The following is a 19,177-nucleotide window of genomic DNA, read 5'->3' on the forward strand; positions in this document are numbered from 1 at the left end:
CGGACCGCAAAAACAGAGGTTTTTTGCTGTCATGTGCATGGGGCCTTATTCAATTCATTTGTTTATCTGAGTTTATGAATTTTTGTTTATGATTTATTTTATTTTTATTTTTTTTTCTAGACCATCGGGACGACTGGAGGAATACCTCAGCTGTATTGCCAAAATTCAGAAGGCAGTAGAATATTTCCAAGACAACAATCCAGACAGCCCAGAGTTAAACAGAGTGGTATGTTCCCTATTACAACCCCCACAGAGGGCAGGATGCCAAAAGATTTGTCCTAGTCCGTTAAAATCCAGCGACTTTGCGCCCTTTCTTTCTTCATCTTTTTCGCATGTGTCATGGAGGCAGCGCTGCGGTCATCGCTTCATTTCTTTAACCTCGCTAACAAAATAGCTGCTCTGTAAAGTCAAGGAGATAAAAATAAAATGACCTTCCTGAGCCGCTATTCTGTTCGTTGGGTGAAGGTGGAGGGACAGCTGGTGCAGCTCTACGGTATTGGTATTTAGACTCCACCAAACAGCTCCTATATCTCAGCTTCCTGGACATTTCACATGGGGGAGTGAGATATTGGAGCTAACTGCAGACACATCGGAGTTTCAGGTTTTCTGAGGAGTTGGGCAAAGTGGACAGCCATTCAGTTGAATGAGTAGCCGGTGGCAACTTACCCAGGCAAAATTGACTATTTGCAGGGGGCCTCAGAAGCTGGTCACAAAGCAGATTTCCCTCATATTAAAGGGGTTGTCTTTGATGAGAGAACCCCTTTAAGCTAGAGGGAAGTGGAAGAATAGAGCAGTTCACTTTTCCCACTGTTGTAGTAACAGGTGAGCCTGATTCCTCTATAGGCTGAATAGGTTATATTTGCTAACCTTTGCAGAAATCACTTTTTGAAAGAGGTAAGGAATCCCTGGACGCAGAGTTCCGGAACCTCCTTCAGAGACATAGCAAGCCGGTTCCTCCTATTCTTATCTTGGACCTGATTGGTACAGATGAAGAGATAGAGGGCCAGGAAGAAGGAGTGCTGGAGCACCTTCCAGAGGGAATCCTGCAGGATATTATATGCATCTCTCAGTGGTTGCTGGAGTATGGGAGGAACCAAGGTGAGAGAACCATTGTAATTCTGGTAAACCATGACATGTTTGATTTCTATTTTGAATCCACTACTTTGTCCAATGAGATTTGCTGATCTATATAACTTTATCATTTAATTTCACATTTTAAGGGCACTAGGTTTTTTTCACGGAAACCAAAGCCTAGTCGATTAAAAACGGAATCCTAGCGGAATGGAAGCAAACGGATACCGACTGAAAGAGAAAATATACCATTTAAATCAATGGTAGTACAATCCGAAACGATAGTTTCCGTTTGGCTTTCCGTTTATCTGTTCCTCAGACGGAAACGTTGAACGGAAGCCAGCGCTGATGTGATCAGGCCCATGGGCTGTGTTCATAATTGTTTCATGGCTCCCGTTTTTACAGGATCCGTGACAATATCCGGGGTAGCCTTTAGTGGGGGTGCAACTTGTGTGGTCGCACATAGTACATCATCCGCCCCTGCTATACAATGTTTACATATGGTGGTCAGAAGCTTCAGGTGACCATACAGTATTCTGCATACTTTTTCAAGCTGGATCCCTGCAAGTAGAATAAGTAGTAATGTGACCATAAGAGAGCACATATCATCCCAGGTATCAGGCGAGCTCAGCGAGGACAGAAACCTCCCGTAGAGCAGAGGGGCAATTGTATAGAACTGTTATTAGATTACTTCATGTATGGAGTTGTTATTTGGTCACTATATGCTGGTATTATTTAAGCACTGTATGGTTGTATTTACTTGGGTATTTTGTGGCACTGCTCGTTACATTGGGGGGACACAGACTGTGGGTATATGCTATGGCCACTAGGAGGCTTGACACTAAGAAATAAGTGACTCCTCCTCCTACAGGATGTACCCTGCCCGCAGGCACTTCAGTCTTAGCTTAGTGTCCATAGGAGGCAGACACTAATGCAGCAGAGTCTCTATCAAATTTTGTACTTCCAGCTTTATTTTTTTCAGTAAGAAAGATGGGACACAAGTTTGACGTAGTCTACCTGTTGTCCGCTCCTTGGCGGGCACACGGTCTCATATTGAAAATGTACCATTGTCCAACCGGCCTATGAAGACAAGTGGGACAAAAGCATCACCCACCTGTCTAAGGAACACCTCTTACACTTCTCCCACCAGTGTCCCCTTAGTAAAGGGTGTGACGCTGAGAGGGTGCTCCTGCTGGTCACTTATCTGGGAGATGGAGGAAGGAAAGCGCTGAGCTGGATGGTAAGTGTTAACCCCTCCTCCCCCAAGCCACTGCTTCTTTGTAGTGTAGGTCTGCTGGTAGCACACTTCTTTTGGGGGCTCTATGTCGCATTTTTGCTGCTGGGTGCCATTTTCAACTGGCTAATGGCGGCGCCATTCTTTTAACTTTTTGGTGGCGCCATTTTTCACTATAGAAGCAGGGGGGCGGGTCTCCATCTCTTCCATCCCCATCTCTACCCATCGCGCTCCAGCGTGCTTTTTTCACTATCCCCTCATGGGGACTAAACCTTCTCTGATTGGCCAGCCTCCTCAAATGACCGCCAGTGGCTAATCGTGGTACTTCAGGGGCAGAGCCTATGTGTGATCTCTGTTTCTCCTGCATTTGGACGGACGCGGCTGGGGACACAGGACCTGTGCTGCTGCATCTTTGCCTCAGGAGGGACATCAGACACTCTGAAACCGGGTAGAACTGGCCTTTGGCCTTTTTCTCCTTCCTTTACAGGTACTCTAGCCTCAGTCACTGAGCTTAGTCCCTGTAGGAGTGTGTTCTTAGCCTAACAGAACTAGGTGAAGTCAGCCATTACTCCCTAAAGAGGACTATCTTATTTCTGTGCAGTCCTGAGTGGTACTATAGGTTTCTTTACTCCCACTAGTACAGTGTGTGGTTTAGTAACGCCCTCTAATGCCATGTTTGACCCTCTTGGCCAAACGCATTTGGCTTCTGCACCCCTGCCACCATCAATATTGCTCATGCCTGGTATGGTGAGTCTGGATCCGCAATGTACTCGTTCCTTTTTCAGAACTGTTGACAACCTAGCGAAAATCTCTCCATATTACTCGCCCTCCCCTGGACTCTTGTTCGGTTCATCATCCCACAGACTCTACGTCCATGTCTTCTTCTCGTGGCAGACCAGGTCCGTTCGCCTGCCTTTCCTTTCACTGGCATCTTTTACCTCACCTCCCCCACTGGAGGATAGGTCTGGTACCTCTTCTCTTTTTCGGATTCTGACTCGCACTCAGTTGGCAAGGGTTCTACCCCTCTCCGGACTTTGGTGGAGGTGCTTACTAGAGCTGTCCGTGACTCCTTACACGTCACCGATTCAGCGCCTTCCCCTCCAACTGCCTCAATGTTCCCAAGCAGTCTTTCCAGCCCATTCGGCACTTAATAGTTTTTAAGAAATGGAAACATCCAGACAAGAAGTTTTCTCACTCTACCCGTCTGGATGTCTTCTATCCTTTTTAGGAAGGGAATTCTGTTTCTCATCTAGCCAAAGCTACTACTTTGCCTATGGCGAACTCCTTCAAATATCCTCCTGGACCCTGTGGACTTTTCTAAAACCACTTTTGAGGCCGCTGGCTACGCCCTTCACCCAATTTTTGCCTCTGCCTGGGTTAGCAGAGCGATCACTGAATGGGCGCACAAACCCCATCATGGCCTACTATATGATCGGAGGGGGTCCGACACCCGGACCCAGTACCGATCAGCTGTTCCGGCTGCCTCCTGGCACCGGATGATATGCAGTGGCCGGTGTCGGAAGCAGTTGGCTCTGTACACAGCATAGCGGGCGTGCTGCAGTACTGCAGTTTTGCTCCTTTACACTTGAATAGCAGCAGAGCTGCAGTGTTGCAGGACAGCCGCTATACTGTGATCAGAGCCATCTGCTTCCAGCACAGACATCCGGTGCCCGGAGGCAGCTGGTACAGCTGATCGCTGCGGGGTCCGGGTTACAAATTCGCTGTTCATGCTCCCGGAGGGTCCCAGGTGGAGTTTGGTGCCTTCTGAGACTACTATCGCTTGCTGCATTTGATTGGCTGTTTGTGAGGCTTATCGGGTTCGGTGGCAAGGCTCTCCCTTTTTGGGTCATGGCCCAAACTACCAGAGCGGTTGGAGCTTTCTGGGCTGTGCGCCATCAGGCCTCTGCCCTTAAGTTGTGCAAGGCGGCTACGTAATCTTCGTGGCACGCTTTTGGCAGGTTCTACTAGGTGCACACATTTGCCTCTGCAGGCACTTCCCGGGCTCGCAAGGTATTGCTGGCGTCCGTGAAATAGCTGACCATGTCCTGTGTTCTGTACACGCCCCTAGGAACTGCTCTAGGGCGTCCATGGTATATGTCCCCCAAATTAACGAACAAGGAAACAGGATTTTTTTTGAGTACTCCCTGTAAAATTATTTTCTCATCCAGATCATTGGAGGACACAGCGCCCATCTTCTGTATTTTTCAAGGTTTTTTGTTCTTGGTTGTCAGTTTTAGGGATTCTCCTCTATTGTTTGGCATAACTTTTCTTACCTTGTATCTGCATTTCCTACTGCTTGCGGACAAACTAAACGTCTGTGTCTGTGGGCAGGGTATAACCTGTAGGAGGATAACCAAAGCAAGACCAAAGCAAGCCCCATTTAAAGTATATCATATGGTATAATAATACCAAGAAGATAACCAATCAATGTATACCATATATAAATCATAATAGTCCAACCTGTTTAACTACTTGCCGACACAGGGCGAGAGTGCTCGTCCTGAGCGGCAGGTACTTCACATTAAGACGAGCATTCTCGTCCTGTGTGACAGACGTGTCTGCGCGCGATCAGGATGAGGGTAATGGTTGTAGTACACGGCCGCAGCACCGCTCTAACGTTGGTGAGAAGAGGAACCTCTTCTTTCCACCGTTACCCCATTGAATGCCACGATCAAAGCTTATCGCGGCATTCAAAGTAAATAAGAGGAGGGGGGACTGCCCTTTGATTTTCTGTGATGCGATCAAAGCCTATAACTTCTATGGCCAGACAGCCCAGGGTCCATTGAAGGACCCCAGGACTGTCTGACCATATTTCCTGTTGTTAGGGCATGCTGAGGTATGCCCTAACAACTGCCTGTGTACTATCTGTACACAGGCTAATGTACTGGCATATAGATACAGTGAAGGAAATAAGTATTTGATCCCTTACTGATTTTGTAAGTTTGCCCACTGTCAAAGACATGAACAGTCTAGAATTTTTAGGCTAGGTTAATTTTACCAGTGAGAGATAGATTATATAAAAAGAAAAACAGAAAATCACATAGTCAAAATTATATATATTTATTTGCATTGTGCACAGAGAAATAAGTATTTGATCCCCTACCAACCATTAAGAGTTCAGCCTCCTCCAGACCAGTTACACGCTCCAAATCAACTTGGTGCCTGCATTAAAGACAGCTGTCTTACATGGTCACCTGTATAAAAGACTCCTGTCCACAGACTCAATTAATCAGTCTGACTCTAACCTCTACAACATGGGCAAGACCTGGGCTTTCTAAGGATGTCAGGGACAAGATCATAGACCTGCACAAGGCTGGAATGGGCTACAAAACCATAAGTAAGACGCTGGGTGAGAAGGAGACAACTGTTGGTGCAATAGTAAGAAAATGGAAGACATACAAAATGACTGTCAATCGACATCGATCTGGGGGTCCATGCAAAATCTCACCTCGTGGGGTATCCTTGATCCTGAGGAAGGTGAGAGCTCAGCCGAAAACTACACGGGGGGAACTTGTTAATGATCTCAAGGCAGCTGGGACCACAGTCACCAAGAAAACCATTGGTAACACATTACGCCGTAATGGATTAAAATCCTGCAGTGCCCGCAAGGTCCCCCTGCTCAAGAAGGCACATGTACAGGCCCGTCTGAAGTTTGCAAATGAACATCTGGATGATTCTGAGAGTGATTGGGAGAAGGTGCTGTGGTCAGATGAGACTAAAATTGAGCTCTTTGGCATTAACTCAACTCGCCGTGTTTGGAGGAAGAGAAATGCTGCCTATGACCCAAAGAACACCGTCCCCACTGTCAAGCATGGAGGTGGAAACATTATGTTTTGAGGGTGTTTCTCTGCTAAGGGCACAGGACTACTTCACCACATCAATGGGAGAATGGATGGAGCCATGTACCGTCAAATCCTGAGTGACAACCTCCTTCCCTCCACCAGGACATTAAAAATGGCTCGTGGCTGGGTCTTCTAGCACGACAATGACCCGAAACATACAGCCAAGGCAACAAAGGAGTGGCTCAAAAAGAAGCACATTAAGGTCATGGAGTGGCCTAGCCAGTCTCCAGACCTTCAACCCATCGAAAACTTATGGAGGGAGCTGAAGATCCGAGTTGACAAGCGACAGCCTCGAAATCTTAATGATTTACAGATGATCTGCAAAGAGGAGTGGGCCAAAATTCCATCTAACATGTGTGCAAACCTCATCATCAACTACAAAAAACGTCTGACTGCTGTGCTTGCCAGCAAGGGTTTTGCCACCAAGTATTAAGTCTTGTTTGCCAAAGGGATCAAATACTTATTTCTCTGTGCACAATGCAAATAAATATATATAATTTTGACAATGTGATTTTCTTTTTTCCTTTTTTTTTTATATAATCTATCTCTCACTGGTAAAATTAACCTAGCCTAAAAATTCTAGACTGTTCATGTCTTTGACAGTGGGCAAACTTACAAAATCAGCAAGGGATCAAATACTTATTTCCTTCACTGTATATGCCAGTACATTACGGTTAAAAAAAATCAAAATGAAAAAATCCCTCTATGGGATTAATAAAAAAAAAAAAGTTAATTTTAATAAAATTAATGTTAAATAAAAAAAAATACACATAAATACACATTTTTTGCAATAAATAAACTTTTTAAGATATAAGTCCCAAAAAATGAAATAATAGACATATTTGGTATCGCCACGACCGTAACAACCAGTACAACAAATGTATAAGTCTCACACAACTACATCGTACAAAAAAAAAAGTTATGAGCGTCGGGATGCAAAGAGTGAAATCCCAAAAAAAATTGTTCTGTCCTCAAGGCCAAAATTGGCCGTGTCCTTAAGGGGTTAATACGGTATCTTTATTTAAACAAGAAATAACAATAACGGACAACAAACTGTCTCAATTAAAATATTAAAAGGCAAAAATCAAACTGAGGTGGTAGTCAAGATATCCAAATGTACATGCTCACAGATCTGTAGTATACAAGAAAATATTATTAGTATCTATGCTAATAAATAAGCAGGTAGAACTGGTACAAGTGCACAATTTACCTAGCCTGAAGATCGAAATAAATGACTATTTAATCACATACACAGCCCAAGTGGAGTATAAAAGCCAGATACAACTATAGTCACCAAAATAACACCATGCGTATAGCGGTGAACCATAAATAAATGCTCCACCACCACAGGACCCCACAGGGGTCTTGATTAAATAAAGATACTGTATTAAACATGTTGGACTATTCTTTATATATTGGTTATTAACCTGTAGGAGGAGTCACTTTTTTTTATTTCTTATTGTCAAGTCCCCCCGCCCCAATAGCAACCGCATATACTCATTGTCTGTGTCTCCCAGTGAACTGGACAAGAAAAGGTTTTGATGGTGAGTATTAAAAAAAAAAATCCTGTTATCGGCAAAAACTACAGTCGCATATAAAATTTTTTTATTGGACTTTAATAATCCTTATACACTTGCTGTTATATTTTCTTTATTTCAATTTTTATCCTTTTTATATTTTCATTCTTCTTCTAGACTTTATGAATGTATATTGCCAGATTCGCTCCAGTCAACTGGATCGATCTATTAAAGGTCTCAAAGAGCATTTCCGAAAGAACAGCTCATCCTCTGGAGTTCCTTATTCTCCTGCTGTGCAAAACAAGAGGAAGGATACCCCAACTAAGAAGCAAGCCAAGAGACCAGGTCAGACAGGAAATATACAATGCACGCTCGGTTCGGCAAAAAAAACATCTGCCGTCGGGTTGCCACCAACAACATTCGGTCGGCCGGTCCCGCCGAAATCGGCAAGTTTAGCCAAAATATATCTCATGTCTGTTTAGCTGACACGCTGTAATTAAAAGAATAGCATATAATTATTCCTGATTCAATTATGTGCCCTTTGCTTGCTGGTATTTCTTTGCCCACTTGTGTAAGTTCACACTAAATTTAAGGTGGGTTGGATTTCATCATTACATCAATGCGATATATGATCCTACTTATTATAGAAAACTTAGTTAAAGGGATATTTCCAATTTTGGAATTTATGGCATACCCACAGGATATGCTATAAATGCCTTATACATGTGGGTCCCGCAACCTCTGTTCGCCGATTTAAAGCAGTCATCAGTGGCCGCTTTTCCCATTGAAATTAACTTCTGTAACTTCCATTGACCTAAATGGGATTGCAATAGAAAAATTGGGTGCTGATGGCCGCTGCGAATCAGGGAATGCGGACCGTTGTATTTCTGTTCTCCCATAGGCGAAGATCCCGTTTCTGGGACCTTCACCGTTTCAAGGTAGGAATGCTCCTTTAAATTACTGGCCTGCAGATCTGGTATGGAGCTTGTAGTTTTGTTTCCTGAAATCCATCAAGTACAAGCTCCCCATAAATAAGAAATATTTTCCTCCGGGGGTATAACAACTGGGTTATTTCCTCTCTTGTATGTCCTGATGACGAGCAGTCTTCATACCAGGTTAAAAAAAAAAAAAAAGCTGTTTTCTTCAGTGTGCAATGTCATCATCAACCAGAAATCTGCATCACACATGCGTGAAGGTGTTTGCAGTCTTTCAACATGCTAGAGACATTTAACTCTGCTTCTTTGTCGAAATAATCTGAGCGTTGCTGTTGCATATACCGTATGTCGCCGTATAGCCACATATGGCTTCCAGCTAACACTGGATGAAAAGGTAAAACGCCTATCCTATTCTGACTGTCACGTTGTCCCCTAACAATACTCTTGTTACGTAATTGCAATGTCTCACATGTAATGTCATTGTGTTTAATAAGTATAAATGTTACATCTTGTTTTGTCAGCCTGCAGCCGCCACAGAGTAAAGGCCACTCCGTGTGTCCGGGGTAGTGGGTGGGAGACAAGCATTTTGCTTTTTCTACCTTTTCTTTTCCATACATGATGATTTGGTGGGGGATCTACTGGAAATCTAATAAACTCTGTGTGTATTCTATGTGCTGTTAATCTGCAGCAAGACCGCAGCAAACATTGCATATTCTACAGCTCTTTAAATCCAGCCATCCATCGCCCAATTAATGGACAACCTAAGGAAATAACAACATCGTTGACCATAAAAAGTCATCAAGCCAAAATATTGGAAGCTGCGCTCTGAATTCAGTAACACGTTTGCTATGTCTGATTGGTGGCAGCTCAACCATAGAGCATTGTGTATTGCTTCTTATGCAGCCCCCTAATACTGGCCCTAAAGTACAGCTTCACTTGGCTTCAGTGATGTTAACTGGACGAGATTTGTAACCATGATTTATTTTTTTTTTCGAAAAATGGTTGTTCTCACCCTGAGCCTAGTTTTGAAAGGGCAGAATTGTTGCCTCCCAGTAGCATTGCATTATATAATATAGGCTAAGATTTGTGGCTGTAAAATTGTCCCGTTTGCTGGATTAGGACAACAATCGGATGATAAAATGTGATACAGTCTTGCTGTTATATGTTTGGCTTTGTTCACATTGACGTACCGCTGTTACATTTAAATTATTATGAAGTATATGTTCGCCTTTGAACAATATTTTACAGTTTACATACGGGATAAAGCTGCATAAAATGGTGCATATCTTTTTAATTACATTGCATTATTTATTCCATGTCTGCAGTTACGGTCCGTATTGTAGATCAGAGCTGCATTTACTATTTTGGGAGCTTCAGAGGTGAAATCTCTCAATCTACAATGTCTTTGTGGTTCAGTGTCTTTACAGAACTTGCTCTAGTCATTTTGTATTTTGGGAAGGGTGATCTTTACACCAGCCTCTATACAGTAATCTGATGTAGGAAAAACTGGTTGTCCAACTGCATTATAGGAGCTCAGCTAAGCTTCTAAAGAGGTTGTCTCCGGAAGACAACACCTCTTACCAATGGAAGCTGCCCAGCCATCATCTGTTATCACTGAGGGATGATGCAACCAGCCAGGAAATGTATTATGGGGTGGCCATTCATGTGTATGACCATCTGTATAGTACATGGGTGACTGTTAGACAACTACTTTGAGGATGTGTATGACGACAAGTTTGCTGACTGTTTCCGATAGCACTTAGCAACTTTTTATGTATAATATATCTCTATGTAAACTGTTAAATACACTTTGTCCTCTTTTTCGTCTGAGTCTGCTGTCCTAATGTTCTTGTTGGTAGATTTAACGGCATGCTGTGGGGTGTGGTGACGGCTGTGAAATGTTCTTCTAACGCTATAATAAATTTATCTTTTTATCACATCGCAAATGTTCTTTTCTAATCTCCCCTGGGTGGTCTTTCATCTGTGTTTTGGTGTTTGGATATCTTCCTGCTCATTCTCCAAGATTTTTTTTCCTCCCTTGTTGCTCTTCTTTTCTTTCCGCTCTCCTCTTGGTGACAGGCACTATCCGAAAAGCTCAGAATCTTCTCAAACAGTACTCACAGCACGGGCTTGATGGGAAAAAGGGAGGCTCCAGCCTCTGCGCCCTTGAAGGTAAATGCACATATTTTTTGTAGATTGGAATCTACCATATTATTTTTGGCTTGAATCTAACATCACCTGGAGCTGAGGGCAGGAACCAGAACTGCCTCCGTCCACAATGCATCTGATACGTCTATTTTGGTATATACCTGTATTTTCTATAAAATAGCAATTTTCTTAGAATTCTGAGTTGTGTTGTTCCTCTGTTACTCTTCCTGGAAATATATGAATACACTTAACTGTAACTGTGTTACTAGTCCCCTTGTGAATAGGGCGTGTCCCTACACACTGACACGGTCCAATCAATGCTGACAATGTCAGACTGTGTAGGGACAAAGCGAATGGTAATGCAGAGTTGTCATTTTATTTATACTTATCCAAATAGGAGGAGGGATCACTGCGGAATAACATAATGTGAAGTTCTAAGAAAGATGCTCCAGGGTACAGGTACTAAAACAGAAATGTTAGGAAAGCTGACAGGTGCTCTTTAAATCAGGCTCGATCCTTCTAATTAAAAATTGATCTAATGAAGGATTGTATCACTTCATGGTATGTCTATAGTTGTCATATGGAGAGCATTAGCTCTTATGGTTAGAAGAAAACCGGCTAGAGGAATGTAGCCTGTCTTTGGTTTGATCTCAGTTGGTGTAAGGGGCATCTTTAGATAATTTCCCATGCTGGGCCTTTTCCCCTGTTTCGGACACCGGACAGCCACTCTGTGTGGCACAGGCTTCAGTGTGAAGTACTGGATAACACTCTCCCCCTGCCTCCCACTCCATGCTGATTAGGTCATGAACAAGATTCATGTAGCAGATACCACGGAGATGCTGTGGGGGAAAAACACGGTGCAACTTTAGGTGAGTACTGGTTCCTGCGGTGGGCATTCCTTTAACTCTTACAGAAAAAATGGGGTTCATTTTGTTGGTGGAGCTCTTCATACGTTTTCCAATGTAATTTCTAGCTTTATACCTGACCTTTTACTGTTTCAGGGAAGGACGATGCACTGGATCTTGAGACAGATACTTACATTTACTGCATCAGTGCCTTCGTGCGACTGGCACAGAGCGAGTACCAGCTTCTTATAGATATCATTCCTGAGCACCACCAGAAGAAAACCTTTGATTCTCTCATTCAGGTCAGCCATTATCACTTAGCCCAAAACTGATTTGCACCTCTCCAATTTTTACTGATCCATCTACATTTTTTTTTTTTTCCAGGAGACACTGGATAATCTTATTCTGGAAGGGGAGAATATTGTGTTGGCTGCCAAGAAGGCCAATTCCAGACATGATTTCACTTCTGTATTAAGTATCTTTCCCATATTACGACACCTCAAACTCACCAAGCCTGAATTTGATAAAGTTCTTCAGGTGAGTCCTATCGGAGGCAATCCATTGCTTCGTATTAACAATACTCTAATAAATCAATGTAGTATTATCGTTTAAACTTATTTCTTTAATCTCCATTTGTAGGGTACTGCTGCCAGCACCAAGAACAAACTACCAAACCTTATAACTTCTATGGAGACGACTGGAGCCAAAGCACTAGAGGATTTTGCAGACAGTATCAAGGTAATTTGGGTTGTGCCATATTACACTGGCCATTGATCACCCAAACGGGCGTTCACACGAGCTCTCGTCCCTAATCATTGTCCTGTGTAAACAGGGCGATGATCAGCCGATAAATGAGCCAATCTTTTTGCATCCCAAAAAAAGCGGTCTCTAGTCGTCCCTGTGTAAACAGACGTGCTGCCGACATTACTCAAAAGCCTGGGGACGAGCAATCGTTCCTTCTCATAAATTAATGATCGATCTTATTTGTGAATTGGAGTTAACTAGTGTCGATCGATGTGCTGTATCATCAACTGGTGCTCGTTTTTCGGTCCAGTATTGGGTCGTGTAAAAACACCTTAGGATATGGCCTACCTGTTTGATTAACTGGGGCACTGGCACTATATGTGGGCACTGGCACTATATGTGGGCACTGTGGCACTATGTCACTATATGTGGGCACTGTGGCACTATATGTGGGCACTGGCACGATGTCACTATATGTGGGCACTGTGGCACTATATGTGGGCACTGTGGCACTATATGTGGGCACTGGCACGATGTCACTATATGTGGGCACTGTGGCACTATGTGGGCACTGTGGCACTATATGTGGGCACTGTGGCACTATATGTGGGCACTGTGGCACTATATGTGGGCACTGTGGCACTATATGTGGGCACTGTGGCACTATATGTGGGCACTGTGGCACTATATGTGGGCACTGGCACTACATGTGGGCACTGTGGCACGATGTCACTATATGTGGGCACTGGCACTGTATGTGGGCACTGTGGCACTACATGTGGGCACTGTGGCACGATGTCACTATATGTGGGCACTGGCACTATATGTGGGCACTGTGGCACTACATGTGGGCACTGTGGCACGATGTCACTATATGTGGGCACTGGCACTGTATGTGGGCACTGTGGCACTATGTCACTATATGTGGGCACTGTGGCACTATATGTGGGCACTGTGGCACCGGCTGACACGCAGACCATTTTTCACAGTCCAAGCATGGCCGTGTGAATTGGGCAATGTCAGAGACATTGACGGGGAGAGAGGGATATTGGTGCACGCAGTGCCTCATTGATTATAGATTATGTTAACCTGTTCCCTGCTGGGGAACACGGACGTTATGATCAATTAGATACATTTTTCCAATTGTATTTATGATAAAGTATTTGCAGGGGTTAAAAGTTGTGAACTTACATACAATAATTATAGCAATATATGTTAAAAAATTATTTATATAAAGAAAATTGTATTAAATTATCTTTTGGTATTACTGTTAAATAAACACAGGAAAAATAAGAAAAATCGAGATTCAAATCGAAAATCGCCCAAAGTGTTGAAAAAAAAAATCAAGATTTTATTTTTGGGCAAAATCGCCCAGCCCTAATGGCAAGTAGAGATTTGGAAAATCGTGAAGAATTCATATGTAACTTTTTTTTTTTTTTTAAACCGGAATACCTTTTTAGAAACCAGACAGATAAATACAAGGGAACATATATACAAAAAAACACAAAAAAAGGCCATACTTACAAAAGGACACAGACAGGTCAGAAACGCTGATGAAGGAGAGTGAGCAGGTGCTTTAAATAATAATAGCCACTCCCACTAGTCTTGAGGGGAGTGGTGTGTGGTGCATGGGATGTGTAGTAAAAAATAATAAATGAATAGTATATGTGCAAGTGTAATAATATGAGTGAAATATAGGGGGCAGTAATGAGTAAAGTGCCTAAATAAAAGAATAATGGGGTGCCAGTGTGTGAAACATGGAGGGATAGTGTGTAAGTCATGAGGCACAACGTGTATAGCCAGGTAGAAGCCTATTTGTGACGCCTTGATAATTCATAGAGCGGGCTACCCTGCTTGCTATGCCAAACAACAACACACCATGCTCTCCCAGCATCAAAGACCCGGCTGTGTCCAAAAGAAGCGAATATAAGTAATAATGAAAAATACCTGGGGTATTCGTGATCATTTTGGCCAAAAGGACGCAAAGCCTTTTTTTGTGTTTTTGTGTATACCTTTTTAGAAACGTAGAGTCCATAAGCCCTATTATAGCATAAATACTTCATACAGGCTGTGTCTTCTGCTCGGGACATCCCCTATATGAGCCAGAGTCCGAAAGAGCGGCTCCAAATCCGGGGGACTCGAGACCTCCTTGTATTACAAGGACAGCCATGCATATAAATAGCCTCCTTGTTATACTACAAAATCGGCTGTTTGATGGCGCAACCCCTTTTAAGTGTGCGTTTTTCCGTGTACACCTATAATTGTGTTATTTGTGTACCGCTAGCTAAGCCGGCTGCTATTGGGACTTGGAATTAAAATCTCTTTTTCTGACTCTCAGAATGATCCTGATAAAGAGAATAGCATGTCCAAAGATGGCACCGTGCACGAACTTACCAGCAATGTGAGTATTGGCTGGGTTGAATCATTAGTTGTGCATGTATTAATGGGGGTCCTTATTTTGCTTATACATGGGCAAACACGTAGGGTTTTTTTGTTTTTTCAAGACTGGATTTTCATACGTCAGTTTTAAACAGAAACAAGCTGGAGTAAGATGCATCAAAGCTATTAAGAGGTCCGTGCCTCTTAATAACTTTGTCGCCTTTTCAGATCTCTGTGTGCCACTGAATATAATCTTGGCCAGCTAGGAGCTGGCCTAGATTTCCTCTATAATTTACGCCAGTTTCTGGTGTAAATTATAGTAAGTTTAGCGGCCCACGGGTGGCCATGCCCCCTTCTGCTAATCTTCGGCCGCTTTTTTGAAAATTGGACAAGAACGACGGAAACAAGTCACACATTTTTTAACTTTTGGGCCATTTGTGACTTTTTTTTATCCCAGAAAACTGCCGTGGAAATGTGGTTAAATTCCCCCCTTGTTTTTCTCAAGCATTCTGTCTTCCATCCAGGCCATTCTTTTCCTACAACAGCTGCTGGAGTTCCAGGAGACGGCAGGCGCCATGCTGGCCTCACAAGGTAACATAGTTCAGTGTCTGCACCACATTCATGAAGATCGAGAGGCATCTTCATATAGAACATAATTGTAAAAGCCGTCATTGTTTCTCTGTCATATTCTTTCCCCAACCTCCTAACCCTGATTATAAAACATACTCCTATTATTTGTCTCCGATGACCCACAGCAACCCCGGCTTACACCTTGTATTATCCATTTCTGTATATTTCTCCGTTAAATGTTCACATCAGCGGCACACCCTATAGCTCATGCCTCCGGTAATGTATCTGTATGGTGGCTGTGTTCTTAGCATGTCTACTTACTAGTAGATCTACAGGTGTCTGGTGCACTGTGAACGCTCCCCTATCCTTTACCATCTCTGTGCCTTTTGTGTTTCACATAATCTGTCCATTAGTTATCTTCTTCTTTATTACCATTTCTATTTGTGTCCCCCTCTTGTAGTCTAGAAGATATTAAAGGGGTTGTCCCACAAAACACATGTATCCCCCTATTCACAGGATAAGGGGATACATGTGTGATCGCTGGTGGTCGGACCGCTGGGACCCTCAGCGAACGGGGGACCGAAAGTCCCCCGAAGTGCTCCATGGGAATGGAGCGCTTGTGCGCACGCCTGACCAGCACTCCATTCGTTTCTATTGACCCGCCGTAGACCGCAGTCCCCATAGAAATGAATGGAGCGCTGGTCAGGCACGCGCTCCATTCTCATGGAGCACTTCGGGGGACTTTTGGTCCCCCGTTCTCCTTATCGCTGGGGGTACCAGCAGTCAGACCCCCAGCGATCACACCTATCCATAGGATAGGGAATATGTGTTTTGTAGGACAACCCCTTTAATACAAACTGTAGCACTTTATTCATTTCCTTTAGTCTACTTGTCTACAGTTCCTCCATTTTAACATCTTTCTTAGTTGCTCACGTGGCCCTTTCCACATTATCTCTAGTCCACGTCTTTAAAGAAGTTTTCACTTTATTTTGACTCTTTTCTATATTTGTAAAACTTCACGTTCAACAACATCTGTCATTTTGACTTAGTATTTTTAATCTTCTTTTTAGTGCACTAAACTGATATTCTGTTCCCTCCTGTTGTTCTTTGGCCCCTCTCTCCTTCTTGCTTCTTTTTTCCTCTCTTCCTCCCCTCCCTTGCCAATAGTTCTTGGGGACACTTACAATATTCCTATCGATCCCAGAGGTAAGCAGTGCAAGACTTCTAGGGATTCCCCTGTTCATACCTGTCAACACCCATATGTGTAATTACTCGCTGCATGACTATCCAATTCCATTACCAGAGTTCTTGGGAAATGAGAATACATTGTTAGTAACATTTCTGTGTTGGGTTAGGGTCATGTGGGCACTTGTGTCCTTTAGCTTCGGAGCATACTCATTTCAGATCATAGCATTTCAACACTATGAATGCTGCATTTCATCAGAATAAAGCTTATAATAGTGATTATTGATCCTGACAGTGGCCTGTCTAAGGGCATATGTACGATGGATGGTGGGGGTCCTGGTTAGGTTGGCTAGTGTGCCCTTGTACCAATCTCTTTATATGCACTGCAACATTGGCGACTGGACCTGGCTTGGCGGAGGGCCGAAAGGTCAAAGACACCAGGTACCAGGCCCTCCAGTTTCGGTATGGGTTAATGTGATGGTATATACCAATACAAGGCAGAGACCCTATTTTTATTTTGTTATCGGACCCCCCTCCTCAATGTACATGATATGAGTGGGGGAACTGATGGCAATAAGCCGCAGACTAACAATTACATAGTGGAAGGGACAGGGCATCCCAGCAGTACAGGGTAGTAGTCCAAGATGCTTTATACTGAAATGTTTTGGGGTATACATGCACCTCTATAGTTTATACATCCAACTTGTGTTTGTGCTGTAAAACTCATTCACTTGTGTATAGGAAATCAATTTTCCAGATGGTTTGGTAGAAGATTTTTGCAGATGTTGTCAATGTTCTATTTTTGACCGTCCTATTAAGCTTAGCTTTGTCTTTATTATTTATTATATGCATATTTGGTCCCGACTTCTCCAGCCTTTCCATTTGTAGAGGAACCAGCATGCGGCCAGCAGTTAGAATTGTGTTATTTTCCTATGTAAATTGTATCGGACAACACTCAAGATGTGCTCAAATCCACCAAGAATCCATCCGCTACAGCTGTTTATAATGTCCATGCGGTGGCCATTGCAACTTCATAACAGAAATCAAATGATGAACCAGTGACGTCTCTGATATCCCGAGACAGCTGGAATATTAATTACCCGGCACGGTTAAGGGGGCTCTATAGATAGGGGGCAATGCCCAGTAGGCATTCAGGAATTGGATACCGCATATTCTTTATATGTCAAAAATGTACGTGTTGTTTATGAAGAGTATTCTGCTTCATTGTTTTATCATCCGATCTCTCTATTCAAATTCACATTTTCCTATTTCAATGAGTTCAATGGGTTTTTTTGGTAAAAGTTTTCAGCTGTTCTCCATATTATAAATTCGGAGTAGTGCCCGTGTAGTAATACAGTTCTCTTAAGGTAGTACTAAACGAAATTCTCATATAGCAGTGCCATCCATGATGCATACTTTCCAGTGGCAACAATCGTGCATACATAGTAGTGTATGACATGACGTCCACATTGCGCCGGCTGCCATTAGGTTATCAGCAGCTCCGCCAACAAACGTCAATGGTTACCTTGTTTAGTTTTAGAAAATGCAGCATCTCATGAGTTCTGTATCTGCAATCTCCATTTTGTCTTTAATTTTACCAATCTTCCATCCTATTACTACACAGTACCTTCATATTATTATATTAGGTGTAATGATCCGTTAGGGTCTGAATAATTGGGATGTAATGATTTAATATTCTTTGGATTGGATATGTTGTAGAGACCAGCTCCGCTGCCAGTAACTACAATTCTGAATTCAGCCGACGTCTTCTGAGTACTTATATCTGTGAGTATAAGACATCTCTGGGTACCTGATTACTTGGAATTCATTCTGAAAAAGTGTGGGGGTTTTTTTTGTTTTTTTTATTATTATTTTTTTTCTTCTGGCTATTCTTCCCTGTCTTACTTTATTATTTTATACCCTATATTTACAGGAGAGATGCAGTATTAAAATCTGTTCTCTTCTTGGGTGAGAGGGGGGGGGGGGGGGTTACAAAAGGTTTACTAGGAAGTTAAGAACATATATGTTAGTTGTGGATTGGGGACTGTTCACATTGTTCTCTGCCTGTAATACCAATTTATTAGCGGTGTCTGTCTGTTACTGGTATGTTGTGTATTGTACCTTCCATTCCTCTCTCCCAGGTAAAGTCCTCGGGAACTTGCAGCTGAAGCTCCTGTCTAAATCAAAGATGTACGAGGACCTGGCTCTGGGCGCTATTTTTCTGCACAACAATTATAACTATATTCTCAAGTCACTGGAAAAGTAAGGCTTTGCTATATAGCATTAAGAGTAGAAATAATACAGTTACACCGTCTAATGTGGTGGGTGTCCTGGGTGTGACCATTCCAGATTTCCCGATAACTTGTAGTATATTTATCTTGGAAAACGTGCTTCTTTATTACCATTGGAGTCTTCGCTGAGGCTGCTCTGGATAATCCTAAAAAAGATACAGAAAGGTGTTACATGATATTTATATAGACAATAGGATGTTTTTTTTTTTGTAGACTTTGGATGTCGTTTTGGTTTGTCCCTTGCTTAACAATATATGTATTGGTTTTTTTTCCCACAGGTCGGAGCTCATGCAGTTGGTGTCGGTAACCCAAAAGGAACCCGACAGTCTATATCGTGAGCACATAGAACATCAAATCCAGATCTACCAACGAAGGTTCATATTCTTACTGTACATTGCACAAGTGAAGCGTTCACC

General features: G+C 42.9%; 1 protein-coding gene across 12 annotated transcripts in view; it reads left to right on the forward strand.

Annotated features, from left to right (window-relative positions):
• Positions 1–19,177, forward strand: part of EXOC7 (exocyst complex component 7) — a 37,816-nt gene that overhangs the window by 7,957 nt on the left and 10,682 nt on the right. For 2 of the 12 annotated variants that reach the window (XM_075845845.1, XM_075845842.1), the window contains exons 4-18: positions 121–226; positions 876–1,098; positions 7,842–8,009; positions 8,768–8,779; positions 10,679–10,771; positions 11,548–11,616; positions 11,749–11,894; positions 11,977–12,129; positions 12,232–12,330; positions 14,675–14,737; positions 15,240–15,306; positions 16,453–16,491; positions 18,190–18,255; positions 18,612–18,732; positions 19,040–19,135. In XM_075845845.1, the coding sequence (XP_075701960.1) occupies positions 121–226; positions 876–1,098; positions 7,842–8,009; positions 8,768–8,779; positions 10,679–10,771; positions 11,548–11,616; positions 11,749–11,894; positions 11,977–12,129; positions 12,232–12,330; positions 14,675–14,737; positions 15,240–15,306; positions 16,453–16,491; positions 18,190–18,255; positions 18,612–18,732; positions 19,040–19,135 (1,521 nt within the window). The remainder of the gene's footprint in view (positions 1–120; positions 227–875; positions 1,099–7,841; positions 8,010–8,767; positions 8,780–10,678; positions 10,772–11,547; positions 11,617–11,748; positions 11,895–11,976; positions 12,130–12,231; positions 12,331–14,674; positions 14,738–15,239; positions 15,307–16,452; positions 16,492–18,189; positions 18,256–18,611; positions 18,733–19,039; positions 19,136–19,177) is intronic. The other 10 variants (XM_075845844.1, XM_075845847.1, XM_075845849.1 and 7 more) reach the window with 10 other exon arrangements.

The sequence above is a fragment of the Rhinoderma darwinii genome, chromosome 13 (genome assembly GCF_050947455.1).
Source record: "Rhinoderma darwinii isolate aRhiDar2 chromosome 13, aRhiDar2.hap1, whole genome shotgun sequence".
Classification (NCBI taxonomy): Eukaryota; Metazoa; Chordata; class Amphibia; order Anura; family Rhinodermatidae; genus Rhinoderma; species Rhinoderma darwinii.